Source organism: Notolepis coatsorum, assembly GCF_963971535.1.
Source record: "Notolepis coatsorum genome assembly, chromosome: 1".
NCBI lineage: Eukaryota > Metazoa > Chordata > Actinopteri > Aulopiformes > Paralepididae > Notolepis > Notolepis coatsorum.
The window spans coordinates 154,191,309-154,206,833 of NC_140165.1; the positions used below are offsets into that span (position 1 = coordinate 154,191,309).

General features: G+C 41.4%; 2 protein-coding genes across 2 annotated transcripts; one reads left to right on the top strand and one right to left on the bottom strand.

The window, feature by feature from the left end:
* Positions 1 to 232: 232 nt before the first annotated feature.
* On the top strand, positions 233 to 11,336 carry upb1 (ureidopropionase, beta; the record flags this gene model as incomplete). The annotated part of the gene is made up of 10 exons (XM_084325032.1): positions 233 to 339; positions 2,587 to 2,758; positions 2,860 to 2,947; positions 3,088 to 3,182; positions 7,430 to 7,588; positions 8,707 to 8,876; positions 8,968 to 9,049; positions 9,290 to 9,332; positions 10,601 to 10,755; positions 11,253 to 11,336. The coding sequence occupies 10 exons, from the start codon at positions 233 to 235 to the stop codon at positions 11,334 to 11,336; spliced, it is 1,155 nt and encodes a 384-aa protein (XP_084181158.1).
* Positions 11,337 to 11,598: 262 nt separating this feature from the next.
* gucd1 (guanylyl cyclase domain containing 1) lies at positions 11,599 to 15,394 on the bottom strand. The gene is made up of 6 exons (XM_084320939.1): positions 14,987 to 15,394; positions 14,766 to 14,853; positions 14,418 to 14,583; positions 14,223 to 14,314; positions 13,882 to 14,123; positions 11,599 to 13,077 (listed from the first exon to the last, which is right to left on the bottom strand). Exons 1-6 carry the CDS (start codon positions 14,991 to 14,993, stop codon positions 12,986 to 12,988), a joined length of 687 nt encoding a protein of 228 aa, XP_084177065.1. The 5' UTR covers positions 14,994 to 15,394; the 3' UTR covers positions 11,599 to 12,985.
* Between the last annotated feature and the right edge of the window lie 131 nt (positions 15,395 to 15,525).

Genomic DNA, 15,525 nt, shown 5'->3' on the forward strand with positions numbered 1-15,525 from the left:
AGCACAAAGAAAATGGTTTGCAATCCAGGGTCAGTTTGGAATGAGCATTCTCTTCAAAAACGGTTAACAGCCAACGAGGAAGCTACGTGAGAGAGACAGACAGGTGGTTGCATAACCTTTGGAATAGGTAAAAGAATATGTTGTCTTTAACTTTAACCCATGTGTGTTATTGACCTGGTGGGCAAGCAGAGGACCACAAGAGACTGGACATACTGTACGAGAAGAGTGTTTTATGATGTCGGAATCTGAGTTTGAATCATTGGAGAAAACGTTGGAGACCCATATCCCCAGGGATGAGCTAAGAGAAGTTAAACGAATCTTATTTGGAAAGGAAACTCAGTGAGTTGTGTGAATGATGAGAGTGTGAATGATTAAACTACCTGAGTCTTGTTGCTGTATGTGACGGAGAGCTCACTTTGACGTGCTCGGTGCTTCTGAAACTACAATGAAGTTCAGTATAATTTGTTCGAATATGATTGATTGATTGATTGATTGAAAAGTTTATTAACAGATTGCAGAATGGGTACAGTACAGTACAGCTCAATACATACAATTGTTAAGGGGATGCAGACCAGAGAAAGACTTTCGTCTTGTTTACATCAGGGTCCCCCATTTTCAATTCATCATAACATATATGACACACACGACATACAGATAGACAGTACTGCTACATCTATACATTTATGACATACCAGATTTGGGGGGGGGGGGGGGGGTTGGGTAGGTGGGGGACACTGTACATTGGAATACTGACAAAGCCATACTTGGTCATTTACTGTACAACTGGGTTAGGGCATTTCCTGGGCCAGTTTCGATTTGCAGTCTCCCGTAGGTGTTCTTTGAGAGTGCTTTTGAAGGTGGGTAGTGATTCACATTCCTTTAGAGCTTTGGGTAGGGCATTCCACATTGATGTGGCATAATTGCGAAACGTGTTTAGTCCCTTGTTTGAGCCGAATCTGGGTTTAACATGATTTGTGGAGCTCCCTCTGGTGTTGTGATCGTGGTATTCACTGACATTTGGGAAGTATTTTGACATGTACATGGGTACCTTGGTCATGTAGTGTATCTTGTAGACCAGGCCCATTGCAAGTTGCTGTACTCTGTCGTCTACTCTAAGCCATCCTAGGTTGTCAAAGTGGGCAGGGGTGAGGTGGGTTCTAGGAGTCAGGTCAAGCAGTAGTCTGACTAGTTTGTTTTGAGATGTTTGTAATTTGGTTTTTAGTGCCTTTGAGGTGCTTTGGTACCATGAGGTGCAAGCATAGTCGTAGTACCCTTGAATGAGTGCTCCTGCCAGAGTCTTCAGGGTATTCTTGTTTACCATCATATGATCAACTAGCTACCCAGACCAGATGGCAGAGCTTTCTTTTAGCCTTATTTCACTGCTGTGTTTCACGAGTCGTTTATTATGCTCAGTGGACTTTGACCAATTTCGCAAGTATAGCCTACAAAGATAAAGTACTGAGTAAATATGAATTAAATAGGCAGATTTAGCAAATATCACATACTCTGATAAAGGTAATCCATTAAAAAATCTACTTTTTAATATAGATACATTAATGTCAAAATTATATTAAACTCACGTTTGCAGGATTAAAGGGGAATACCACAGCATTGTTCAAACTTGCTCAGCTTGGGCCCAATTTCCCAAAGGCATCTTGGCACGAAGAACATCTTAGTGCTAAGGGTTTTTTGGAAAACTGGGACTTGAGTTTGTACACCAAAGAAAATCTGTCTGTGATGATAATAATTAGACCAGAATAGACCACATTCTGATTAGATCAGAATATACCACATTTTCTGTTCTGGGACTTAGCCAAACCTTGTATGACTTCACTAATGCTGAAGGCACACCATTCACTGCCACTGGAGTGACTCCAGACATTAGAGACCAGTCTCTCTGATGTATGGCTTTGGGAGAGAGCTCTTCATGCACATAAATATGATTAGACTGTCTCGGGAATATAAGAATAATATATGTGCATTCTTAAACTGAGTGACATTCCCCTCTAGTACAGCTCCAGTGGTCTGGCTACAATAAAGCATTTTAACGACCAGAGAAGATCAACTGTCAACATGCATAACAATTCAAATCACCCACATGTTCATATTCTTTAGGTCTGAATGCATAGCTATGTTTTAGACAAGGATAATGGTCAGCAGGGTCTACTCTGTATAATGTTACATGAATGACACAGATTAGGTTACCCCTTCCACATTCACAGTATACCACACGAGACAGGGATTGTGGTTTGATTTGAGGTACCTCAAAGTTGAGCATGAAACATGACCTTTGCCCTGCTTTAACCCCAGACCTCACACAGGCCACGTCAGCAACAGTCAAAGCCTCAAATCAAATGTTTGATGGCAAAGTGATCATCAGTGATCATAATACCATTATACAATATCATATCATATCGTGTTTGCCTTGCACACACACAATGGCTGAAGAAAGCTTTTATCACACACACTTGTTTTCATTTAGTAGATTCTGCATATCTCTCTCTTCACTCTTATCTACCATGCCATGCTGTTATCTACCTAGCATCCAGCATATGCAGCCTTTCACACCTCATTACCCTCCTGTAGGAAGTTGGACCTCCCAGTGTGTGCTCTGGAGGCCGCCGCAGAGTGGGACTTTGAGCTGCAGGGGTGCGTGTTTGAGGCTGCGCAGGAGCAGCTTAGGCCCCCCAGGATCATCCGGGTCGGACTCATTCAGAACCGCATCGTCCTGCCCACTGACTCCCCTGTCCTTGACCAGGTCAAATGGAGTCAACTATCCTCAAGTCACGTTTTATTATTATTATCTTTTGCAACTTTTAGGCAGGTATACCAATTACCCTGTTCACTCTGTCTTCACAGATAAATGCCATCCATAAGCGTATTGGGGAAATGGTCAATGTAGCAGCCATGTGTGGCGTCAACGTTGTCTGCTTCCAAGAGGCTTGGAGTGAGTGCTTAATCAGTCATAAACACATAGACGTGTAACTTGGACTGATATGCTCACCTATTGTCATTCATTCAAAGTAGCTACAATGTGCACTAACGTGTGGAAAATGTTAGAGACTGATCTGCTTTTTACACCTGCAGCTATGCCCTTTGCTTTCTGTACACGAGAGAAAGAACCATGGACAGAGTTTGCAGAATCTGCTGAAGAAGGATACACCACACGATTCTGTCAAGAGGTGAGTTTAGAGTTAAGCCCCACTCTAGAACAGTGGACATGTCTCAGTCCACAAAACAAAAATCAAATTGGGACTAAAAGTAGAAGATTACTTTACAAGGCAACAATTACAAGGCAATTGAAATTAGTCTTTTCACATATACTGTATCCCTCTTAGACACCAGACACTTATACATCCAGGCCGTCATTGTAAATAAGAATTTGTTCTTAACACTTTCCGTGCCAGCAGGGGGAGCCAGAAAAAGCGCTTGAGTGCCAACGCTGTAGTCAATGGAGGGCGATCATATTTGCGAACGCATAAACTATATCTTAAATGATGGCTATGTGTCTAATACGCCCGTCGCTTATCAATGACTTGTTTGCAGTCAACATTGTCGAAACGGATTGTTTTTTAATTGGTTCATTTCCGTTTTATACCATTTTGAAAAACGCTAGTTTTTTTAAACTTCCAGAAAAAAAAAGATTCCGTGATAATAGCTCTTTAGTGGAATACACAAAACACGTTGTCATTTTTCAGCCTATTTATGAATAGTTTTCAAATAAATGCTAGGCACTCAACGCATGGCATGAACTAACGAGTTTCTCGTGGTTGGCACTCAAAGTGTTAATTGACCTGCCTGGTTAAATAAAGGTTAAATGAATAAATACAAATAAACACACATAGTCCCCTACGCGTACGCATTTATTCAGAGAGATCAGAGCGCACGGTCAAAGGTCAGAGCGCAGGTTCAGCCACCCTCCAGTTACTATATTACAGCTGGATTACACCCTCCAGTTACTATATCACAGCTGGCATACACCCTCCAGTTACTATATCACAGCTGGAATACACCCTCCAGTTACTATATTACAGCTGGCATACACCCTCCAGTTACTATATTACAGCTGGCATACACCCTCCAGTTACTATATTACAGCTGGAATACACCCTCCAGTTACTATATCACAGCTGGAATACACCCTCCAGTTACTATATTACAGCTGGAATACACCCTCCAGTTACTATATTACAGCTGGAATACACCCTCCAGTTACTATATTACAGCTGGAATACACCCTCCAGTTACTATATTACAGCTGGCATACACCCTCCAGTTACTATATCACAGCTGGAATACACCCTCCAGTTACTATTTCACAGCTGGAATACACCCTCCAGTTACTATTTCACAGCTGGAATACACCCTCCAGTTACTATATTACAGCTGGAATACACCCTCCAGTTACTATATCACAGCTGGCATACACCCTCCAGTTACTATATTACAGCTGGCATACACCCTCCAGTTACTATATTACAGCTGGAATACACCCTCCAGTTACTATATCACAGCTGGCATACACCCTCCAGTTACTATATCACAGCTGGCATACACCCTCCAGTTACTATATCACAGCTGGAATACACCCTTCAGTTACTATATTACAGCTGGAATACACCCTCCAGTTACTATATTACAGCTGGAATACACCCTCCAGTTACTATATCACAGCTGGAATACACCCTCCAGTTACTATATCACAGCTGGAATACACCCTCCAGTTACTATATCACAGCTGGAATACACCCTCCAGTTACTATATTACAGCTGGAATACACCCTCCAGTTACTATATTACAGCTGGCATACACCCTCCAGTTACTATATCACAGCTGGAATACACCCTCCAGTTACTATTTCACGGCTGGAATACACCCTCCAGTTACTATATCACAGCTGGCATACACCCTCCAGTTACTATATCACAGCTGGAATACACCCTCCAGTTACTATATTACAGCTGGAATACACCCTCCAGTTACTATATCACAGCTGGCATACACCCTCCAGTTACTATATTACAGCTGGAATACACCCTCCAGTTACTATATCACAGCTGGAATACACCCTCCAGTTACTATATCACAGCTGGAATACACCCTCCAGTTACTATATTATAGCTGGAATACACCCGCCAGTTACTATATCACAGCTGGAATACACCCTTCAGTTACTATATTACAGCTGGAATACACCCTCCAGTTACTATATCACAGCTGGAATACACCCTCCAGTTACTATATCACAGCTGGAATACACCCTCCAGTTACTATATTACAGCTGGAATACACCCTCCAGTTACTATATCACAGCTGGAATACACCCTCCAGTTACTATATCACAGCTGGAATACACCCTCCAGTTACTATATCACAGCTGGAATACACCCTCCAGTTACTATATCACAGCTGGAATACACCCTCCAGTTACTATATCACAGCTGGAATACACCCTCCAGTTACTATATCACAGCTGGCATACACCCTCCAGTTACTATATCACAGCTGGAATACACCCTCCAGTTACTATATTACAGCTGGAATACACCCTCCAGTTACTATATCACGGCTGGAATACACCCTCCAGTTACTATATTACAGTTGGAATACACCCTCCAGTTACTATATCACAGCTGGAATACACCCTCCAGTTACTATATCACAGCTGGAATACACCCTCCAGTTACTATATTACAGTTGGAATACACCCTCCAGTTACTATATTACAGCTGGAATACACCCTCCAGTTACTATATCACAGCTGGAATACACCCTCCAGTTACTATATTACAGCTGGAATACACCCTCCAGTTACTATATCACAGCTGGAATACACCCTCCAGTTACTATATCACAGCTGGAATACACCCTCCAGTTACTATATCACAGCTGGAATACACCCTCCAGTTACTATATTACAGTTGGAATACACCCTCCAGTTACTATATTACAGCTGGAATACACCCTCCAGTTACTATATCACAGCTGGAATACACCCTCCAGTTACTATATCACAGCTGGAATACACCCTCCAGTTACTATATCACAGCTGGAATACACCCTCCAGTTACTATATTACAGCTGGAATACACCCTCCAGTTACTATATCACAGCTGGAATACACCCTCCAGTTACTATATCACAGCTGGAATACACCCTCCAGTTACTATATTACAGTTGGAATACACCCTCCAGTTACTATATCACAGCTGGCATACACCCTCCAGTTACTATATTACAGTTGGAATACACCCTCCAGTTACTATATTACAGCTGGAATACACCCTCCAGTTACTATATCACAGCTGGAATACACCCTCCAGTTACTATATCACAGCTGGAATACACCCTCCAGTTACTATATTACAGCTGGAATACACCCTCCAGTTACTATATCACAGCTGGAATACACCCTCCAGTTACTATATTACAGCTGGAATACACCCTCCAGTTACTATATCACGGCTGGAATACACCCTCCAGTTACTATATTACAGCTGGAATACACCCTCCAGTTACTATATCACAGCTGGAATACACCCTCCAGTTACTATATCACAGCTGGAATACACCCTCCAGTTACTATATTACAGCTGGAATACACCCTCCAGTTACTATATCACAGCTGGAATACACCCTCCAGTTACTATATTACAGTTGGAATACACCCTCCAGTTACTATATTACAGCTGGAATACACCCTCCAGTTACTATATCACAGCTGGAATACACCCTCCAGTTACTATATCACAGCTGGAATACACCCTCCAGTTACTATATCACAGCTGGAATACACCCTCCAGTTACTATATCACAGCTGGAATACACCCTCCAGTTACTATATCACAGCTGGAATACACCCTCCAGTTACTATATCACAGCTGGAATACACCCTCCAGTTACTATATCACAGCTGGAATACACCCTCCAGTTACTATATCACAGCTGGAATACACCCTCCAGTTACTATATCACAGCTGGAATACACCCTCCAGTTACTATATTACAGCTGGAATACACCCTCCAGTTACTATATCACAGCTGGAATACACCCTCCAGTTACTATATTACAGCTGGAATACACCCTCCAGTTACTATATCACAGCTGGAATACACCCTCCAGTTACTATATCACAGCTGGAATACACCCTCCAGTTACTATATCACAGCTGGAATACACCCTCCAGTTACTATATTACAGCTGGAATACACCCTCCAGTTACTATATCACAGCTGGAATACACCCTCCAGTTACTATATCACAGCTGGAATACACCCTCCAGTTACTATATCACAGTTGGAATACATCCTCCTGTCTGTGCCGGGGATTTAACCAGTGACCTCTGGACCACCCTGCCACCACAATGTCTGAATTATTACTGCATTTCCACAAATTCATTAACTTTCAAAGATGTATTCTCTTATCAGCTGGCCAAGAAATACAACATGGTAGTTGTGTCTCCTATCCTGGAGCGTGATGAGTTCCGCAGCACCCTGTGGAACACGGCCGTGGTGATCTCCAACTCCGGAGCCGTGCTGGGCAAGACCAGGAAGAACCATATTCCCAGGGTCGGAGACTTTAATGAGGTGGGTTTGTGATCTCTGACATGAAACACAATACACAATCTTATCAGTGGACACAATATGAGGCCTTTATTTTGAAAAGTCTACTAAGTGTACATGGCCTACTTTGGTGTAATTTGTTTGACTTGTGTGTACACAGTATGTCCTGGACTGTATGTTGAAAGCTCTATGCTTCCTATAATATATTATGGAAAGCAACAAAACCCTGAGTCAGATCATGTGTTAATAATCAGAAAAGCCCATGGAATCTCTTCTTGGCTAGAGCTACAGTATAGTTACCTTATTAAACTACACAACAAATCTCCCTGGCATGCGTTTGATCCAGATTCCCTCTGTTCACAACCAGGAATGTAATGTAAACACATTAAACTGGGTTTACCCACCTTCCTATTGGCTAAATAGTTTACCCACCTTCTTTAAGCTGATACATATAAATCTTTATTATTTAAATTCATAGTATAGATGATAGTAAGTAGTATCACATTTATTTTACATGAAAATATTTTTTTTCTAAGGAAATAAAACAAAATAATTATATTCTGGAAAATAATATATATAATTTGTGTGTGTATCGACTGGAGATATGTTTTCTTTGACCACTGCATCACAACACAACACACAATAAAGACAAAGACAGCTGATGATAGTTGGGACTTTTAGGTCTGTTCCAGCCTACACATCTTTGGATCAGAGTAGGATCTCAGTACTATCATGTTAACTTTCGCACTGTCTTACTCACTCACAAAAGACATGTACATGCTGCTAGCACCACCTTCAGGTTAGAGCTTGGATATAATTGCCTACCAGAGAAAACACTGGAGCTGTCATTACTGTCCGGAGTGGTTCATTTGAATCCAAATCATGTTATTTGCCAAAGACAAAGGACTGTAAGAATATATACAAATGGTAGTCTTAGTTTTACTGTAATAATGTCATTTCAACACTTAACTGTGCTGCACTGATGTAAATTTCCCATATCAGTTTCCCCCTGTGAAGATATTTTACACCGCATTAACACAATATTATTTCATTTATTCTCAGTAGTGTCTGAGTCACTGTATGTTTATATGTATACAAACAGATTTGTACTACAATATGTACCTTCTTTCAATTCCACTTAGTCCACATATTACATGGAGGGTGACACTGGCCACACAGTGTTCCAGACTCCGTTTGGAAAGATAGCTGTGAACATCTGCTACGGGCGCCATCATCCCCTCAACTGGTTCATGTATGGTATGAATGGAGCTGAGATCATCTTCAATCCCTCAGCTACTGTTGGGGGCCTTAGGTATGTTGTGGAAATGTGGATTTCACCCTGTCATTCATGCAGAAATACATACTTAAAGACAACCCTATACTTAACTCAAATGACTTTACAGTGAGCCTATGTGGCCTATTGAGGCCAGGAATGCAGCGATAGCAAACCACTGCTTTACCTGTGGAATCAACCGTGTTGGGACGGTAAGCATGTCTATGATACACTGTCTCTTTTACAGCCTTCCGGCGGCCGTGGAAGTAGGCTATGTTCTAGTAGGTTAATGACAGCTTTGTTAAGTAGGGTATTGTAAAAATTTGCCTTTGGGACATTTCAGGGAACTCTTCATTCGCTGTTTAGATTTCCAAGCGCCTGCTTAGCTGTCTCACTGTGAAGTTGAATGTTATCATTGTTGCTTCACCTGAATTTCATCTGATTTCATGCAGGAACACTTCAAAAACGAGTTCACTTCCGGTGATGGAAAAAAAGGTATAGAATTATTTTCAGTTTTCAGCCAGTTAGTGCAAAATATTAAAATACATGCATAAAAGACAGCCGTGCTAGGTACATACTGCTGCCATTGGTACTGGCATTAGAACTGAAGTTGGTCCTGTGGCACCCAAACTGGCTGCCCCCTGCCCCTTAAAAATATGGGTTAAATGCAGAGGATATACATTCCTTGTATATGTCAAATGTACTTGACAAATAAAGAGATTATAATAATAATAATAATAATAATAATAATAATAATAATAATAAGAATGATACTTCTGATTATAAGTTTCACTTCCACTTATCTTCCCATCTATCCAGACAGTTGTTATTCTGCATGGAATCTTTTCAAATGCAGATCCATGGGCGGCTGGGTGGCGCAGCAGTCTAAGCGCTCGTCACCAACGCGTGAGACACCGGTATCGAATCCGGCTGTCAGCGTTGCCTCCGGCTTGGGCCGGCCGTCATACTGACTCAATTGGCAGAGTCAGCGGGAGGGGAGTCGATGGGTGGTAATCTGGTTGTTGTAAACAGCGACTCCTACAGGTCGGTCAGGGCGCCTGCACAGCAAGGACAGGAGATGTCGAGGGTAGTGTGAGCCTCCCACACGTTACACCTCGCCAATGAGAGTCCGCGCTGGCAGGTGGAAAGAAGTGGCTGGCTGACTCTGCATGTATCGGAGGGGACATGCGATAGATTCTTCAACCCTCCCTACGACCGACCAGTGGGGGGCACATGCGAGCAACGATCAAGACAGGGGAGGGGGGAATTGGCACGACTAAATTGGGATGGGAGAAAAAGTGGATACAAAAAAATAAAAATAAAAATGCTGATCCATGGCCTAATGCATATCTATTTCAGAATCAGAATCAGAAAGGTCTTTATTGCCAAGTAGTTTTCACATACAAGGAATTTGCTTTGGACGTTATCGGTGCGACATTAGCGGACAGACACGGACAGATAATACAATAAAGAGGTGGAGTAAAATGTAATTAAATATGAGCTAAGTTAAGCACAATAGAATAATATAATTATGAAATAAAATATATAGATAGGGCTGTACAAGTGTAAATAAGAGGTCTAATAAAAGTATATGGGATATAAACTAAAGCTATCAGCTAATCATTCAAATGACATTTGGGAACCCTGGACCTAGAAGTGCAAAAATATAATCCTCTCAATGCTTTGACTCTTTCAAGCATCATGAAATGGACCCAAAGTGGCCAGTAGTTCCACTCTGTGTTTATTCTCCCTGCCTCTTGCAGCTCACCAAGATTTTGGACACTTCTATGGTTCAAGTTATGTGGCTGCTCCTGATGGCAGCCGCTCACCTGGGCTCTCTAGAACGCAAGATGGCCTCCTGGTGGCAGAGCTAGATCTCAACCTAAACCGACAAATCAGCGACAAGTGGAGTTTTAAGGTAAATTTAAAGGTGCTGCTTGTTAAAATATGTGTTAAATAGCTCTACATTCCGACAGCCATCACTGATATAGAGTGGTTGGTCAGTAACATGGGTCTCCTAGTCCCTCCGTTCTGCAGTAAACAGAAAAAAAATATCAGGTATCCCGTTCCTACTTTATCCAATCAGGAGAGAACCCTACTGTAGATATTCTTACTTATTTCAAGAAATCTTGCCAAGCCAAACTTGCTTACTGCACTGGCAGTAAAACTTGTTTTTATTTATTTTCAGAAAAAATTTCTCTTTAACAATTAATGCTTTTTCTGTTACTGACCACTCAGTGATGGCTGTCATAATGTAGAGCTGCGTAACACTTATTTGACCATTTAACAAAAATATATCACTTACAGCACCTTTAACTGTAAATTCAATTAACCTTTGGAGCAGTTTTACATTTTGATAACCTGTTCATCAATATGGTATCTGCTTCCTCACCATGTTGTACTAATTATCTGCAGATGACTGGGAGGTATGCAGAGTATGCAGAGGAGCTCACCAAGGTTGTCAAACATGACTTCAAACCCAACATAGTGAGGGAGTAGAGGACACTTCAGTTTGAAATAGACCCAGGTCAATGCTTGCAATTACAATGCTTGTTTGCTGTGTCTACCTGAATACCAAAGACCAGTGTTTGCATCTCTAGGCCAATCTGAAGGGTTCCCAGGTGCCAGTAAATATATTTTAATCTAAGATAAAATACAATTCAACTCATAATTCATCCCAGGTCTGGTATGAATGCATTACATGACATGTGTGTTAAATATAGGGCATATTACTTAATTCACATGACAAATAGCATGAGGCCTGTGTTCAAAATCCTTTATTGATTACAGTTCATAATAAATGCAATTGTAACTGTAATGTTTCATAAAAAATAAAGTTTGTTGCTTCAAACATTCCATTTGTTCATACCAAAAATGCACACGCAGGAAAGAAATCTGACTTTTCATATAGATTCAGATAAGCCATTTCATGGTAAAATTTATAATTTAAATACATAATTATGTCTGGTACAAAAACCATAGTGCAATAACTTCATCCATGACACTAAAATAAAATACAAAAGAATTTGAGTGACAAAGAAATAAAAAATGTTATTTTATCTAGTCTCCAATGATCGCTGTTTTCAACAGAAAACATGATAAGTATCATCATTTTAACAATGTTCAATCACAAGATCAAACTAAACCGGCAAGGCATCAACCTCAATGTTCCCACCCGTTTCATGCCCACTCGTTCTGGGATACGTTGAGCTTCTCAGCCGTACAATGTGAATAAAACTTGTGGATGACCTTAACTCACATTAGCGCACGATGAGCATGTCTGTCCGAAGAAGCAGGCTCTGCGTTGAAAGTCCACGTCGCTTTGGTTCCATAGACAGGCCATGGTGTATTGCATTGAAAATAATTTGCACGTGTGACATGGTCTGTCAATGCACGCATACATCACTTTGAAGGACATTAATTACCTGAGTCTTTCAAAACAACGATTACTCCCTTGATTCCCTGTTCATAGAATAATCTGACTTAAGAAGTGACAAAAACACCCAACAAAGTGTCAAAGTAGTTCTATAGATAATAGGAAAAGGCTAGTGAGGGCGGGGGCTTGTGGCAAAATACATAAACCCCATAAGACTTGGTACACTGAAAAGAAAACCTGCTAAAACAATATTAATGTTGCCATCAGCCCTTATCAATGTGCACTCAATTGACCTTCCATTCCTACATTATAGCAAAATACTCATCCACATCCTCGTTTCTTCAGTTTCAAATAGGTTGCTGCTCACAGTGTCAGATGTCAAACTCCAACATAAAAAATGGAACAAAGACAAAAATAAAATGTATCTATTCCGTTTAAAGTATCCGTTTGTGTCCAACAGATAAAAACCAACAAAGAAAACGTCTTTTGTTGAATTTTGCAGCTGTTAATCCTTTTACACGTTAAGTGGTATTGGCTATATGATACTGGGGAACGAGGATGGGTAACTTTGGAGTGGCGTAGTGTTCTTCTGTGAGTAGTCAGCCATGTTAGCACCAGGTAAGACAGCCCAGGGAAATGAAAACAGACTTGGCTGGAGCTGGAATCACTTGTCCCAGACAGGGGTAAGGGGGGCTGCAGATGCACCATGGTATCACTACAATGTCAATGGGGTCAGAATCCATATATGCAACATTCAATGTTCCTGAGTCCATCAACTCCCCTTGAAAGTGAACAGGATGTCCTCGTCCGTCCCATAACTCCGCCGAGCCTCCTCAAAGTTACTGATGCTGGTGCAGCACACTCCTGAAGAGCACAAACAATGAATTCTGTTAAGGAGATCTGCCTTGCATTATCGTGCATATGAATGCATTTATTAGGGTTTATCAAATGACAATGCATGCATAATGTTCTTATTGTTGTCCAATAAATACAAAAACATATATTAAAGGATAAGTTCAGAATTTTGGACCCCTAGAGTCCTTTCTCAGTACAATGATGCTGTGCTTCATACTGGATACCCAGCTCCTCCTTAGTTAGCCACAAAGCTAATAGTAAGTTAATGGGCCACTGTAAAAAGCACTTAAAAAAACTCACACTTCTATGTTTGGGTGCACTGTGGAGAAGGTTTCAGCAGTTTAATGCAGAGCCTGTAGAGTGAGGCATAGCCATAGCCCCACAACATTATTTTAGTAGCCGACTAGCTGGAGCTGTGGCTCCAGTATGAAGACCAGCATGGATTGTGCTGAAAAAGGACTCTACCAATCGACAGCATCATTAGTAAGTAGGAAATAGGCAAGGGGTCCAGAATTACCCTGACCCTTTAAGACTAAATCAACTAAAAAAAAAATTGTCAACTAGTTGAGCACTACCCTTATCCACGAACATAATCTGTTTGTCTGCATGACTTTGTTTGGTAAATATTTTCAGCATTGTCCCAGTTCTTAACCGACTGGCTTCAGCTTCTATCATCCTACTGATTGATATTTCCAACCAAATAATCTAGCCAAATGAACCACATTTGAGCAAACCTTTTTTCTGGATGCTCAAGTTAATTGCAGACAGTTCTCCCGGTTGCAATTCAATACTAATTGAAGACGGGATACTCACGGTCTGAATATGCGGGATTGTTGTAGAAGATGCAGCCGGTGTTCCGGTTGAAACCACACACGACCACAAAGTGACCTTGATACTCTGGCTTCCTGCAGAAGCACTTCTGGCCCACGGGAAGAAAACAGCAGTATTTGACAGGCGAAGAGCAGAGTTCACACGTCAAGACTACAGCGTTGACCAGCACGATGGCGACATGTCCCTGGTCCAGATGAGTCTGGATTTCCTGAATTGTCACTGAGCTATAAGTAACAATCACAAAGACATTCAGCAGCGTTGACCATGCTTTGATATACTTTTTTTTTGGCTCAGTTAAATGGAAAAGTAATTGAGAAACTCACCATTTTTTCACCACCACGCCCTTGCTCTCTGCCGTAAGAAAGAGCTCATTCACTCTGTCTTCTTCAGTATCAAAATGCTTTTTATAAAAGGACTGCGAATTTGAAAAGAAAAACAACATAACAATAAAGTCCACATGTCCATTTAATCTAGTCAAATGGGCCTGGATTATACTAACTTTTGGCCTGGCACTGTACCTGATTCTTAAAGCCCTTGTCAACACCCAGAGTCTGAGTGCAAAAACGATGCCTGATCCCCAGCTGGCACATGAGGTAGGCCAGGTCAATAGTCCACACACTCTCCGTCAGCTTCAGCTCCCAGCACGCAGTCTGGAAGTCCTCATCACTCACAGGATGGAGGTATCTGCAAAGTTTGATACAGCAGCCTATCATCTTCCCAAGTGCCAACACACAATATGTGTCAGAGGGAGCGAACCATTTCTGACAGTCTATGGGATTTCTTCAGGGTTATTAGTCTCTGTAAATTGATGGAATATGGGCTGAATAAAGGTCGACATGTATGCCTAGCGAATAGAATGCACTTACTTCAAGACCATTCTGGAGCAGGCTAATCCACAGTCCCAGTGGTACAACTGCCGAATGACGGGTACATTCAGCAGAACAACATCATCATCTGCAAAATGACCATATATTAAATTAAAGTTAGATAATGCGATCAAGCTAAACTGTGGAAAGCTAGTATGCTTATTCTTGTTGTTGATGATGATGATGATAGGGTTAGAGCAAGGAAGTTCGGTGTAACTTACCGGTCATTGTCGGTTATTCTTCTTAGCTAGACGGGTAGCTAACTTAGTTAACCAACTGCTAGAGACTCCGAATTGTTTACAGAAGGTAATCCAGGGTAGGATCGCCTCATCAAAAGAAATCAGCCAACGTTACCATTGTTGCGAGTTTAGCGAGCCAACTAGCGTTAGCCTACAAGCCAGCTAGTTAGCAAGCTAGCAGGTTTGCTGCTAACGCTAGCTAGTACGTTGTGTTAGTAATGTACGTTACATTACTGTCTTAATTTAAATTCAATCTAATCGTTGGTCTAACCAATTTCAGGATAGAAGTTGAATCGCTCACTTCAATTGTTGTCTTGTTTGTTCAACTGCTCTGTTGTTTGCTAGCTTGTTAGCCTAGGGCCTAGGCTAGTCATGAGCTAGACCAGAGCACTGAGGAGGTCCCTGTGCTTATTATTACATCTGGCTGCGACGCAGTGTTGGGTGAAATAAGACTGCCCCCATGCGTTGATGATGTTATTCCAAATCGTATCTGTCTCAGATTAATAAATTTTCCTTTTGTA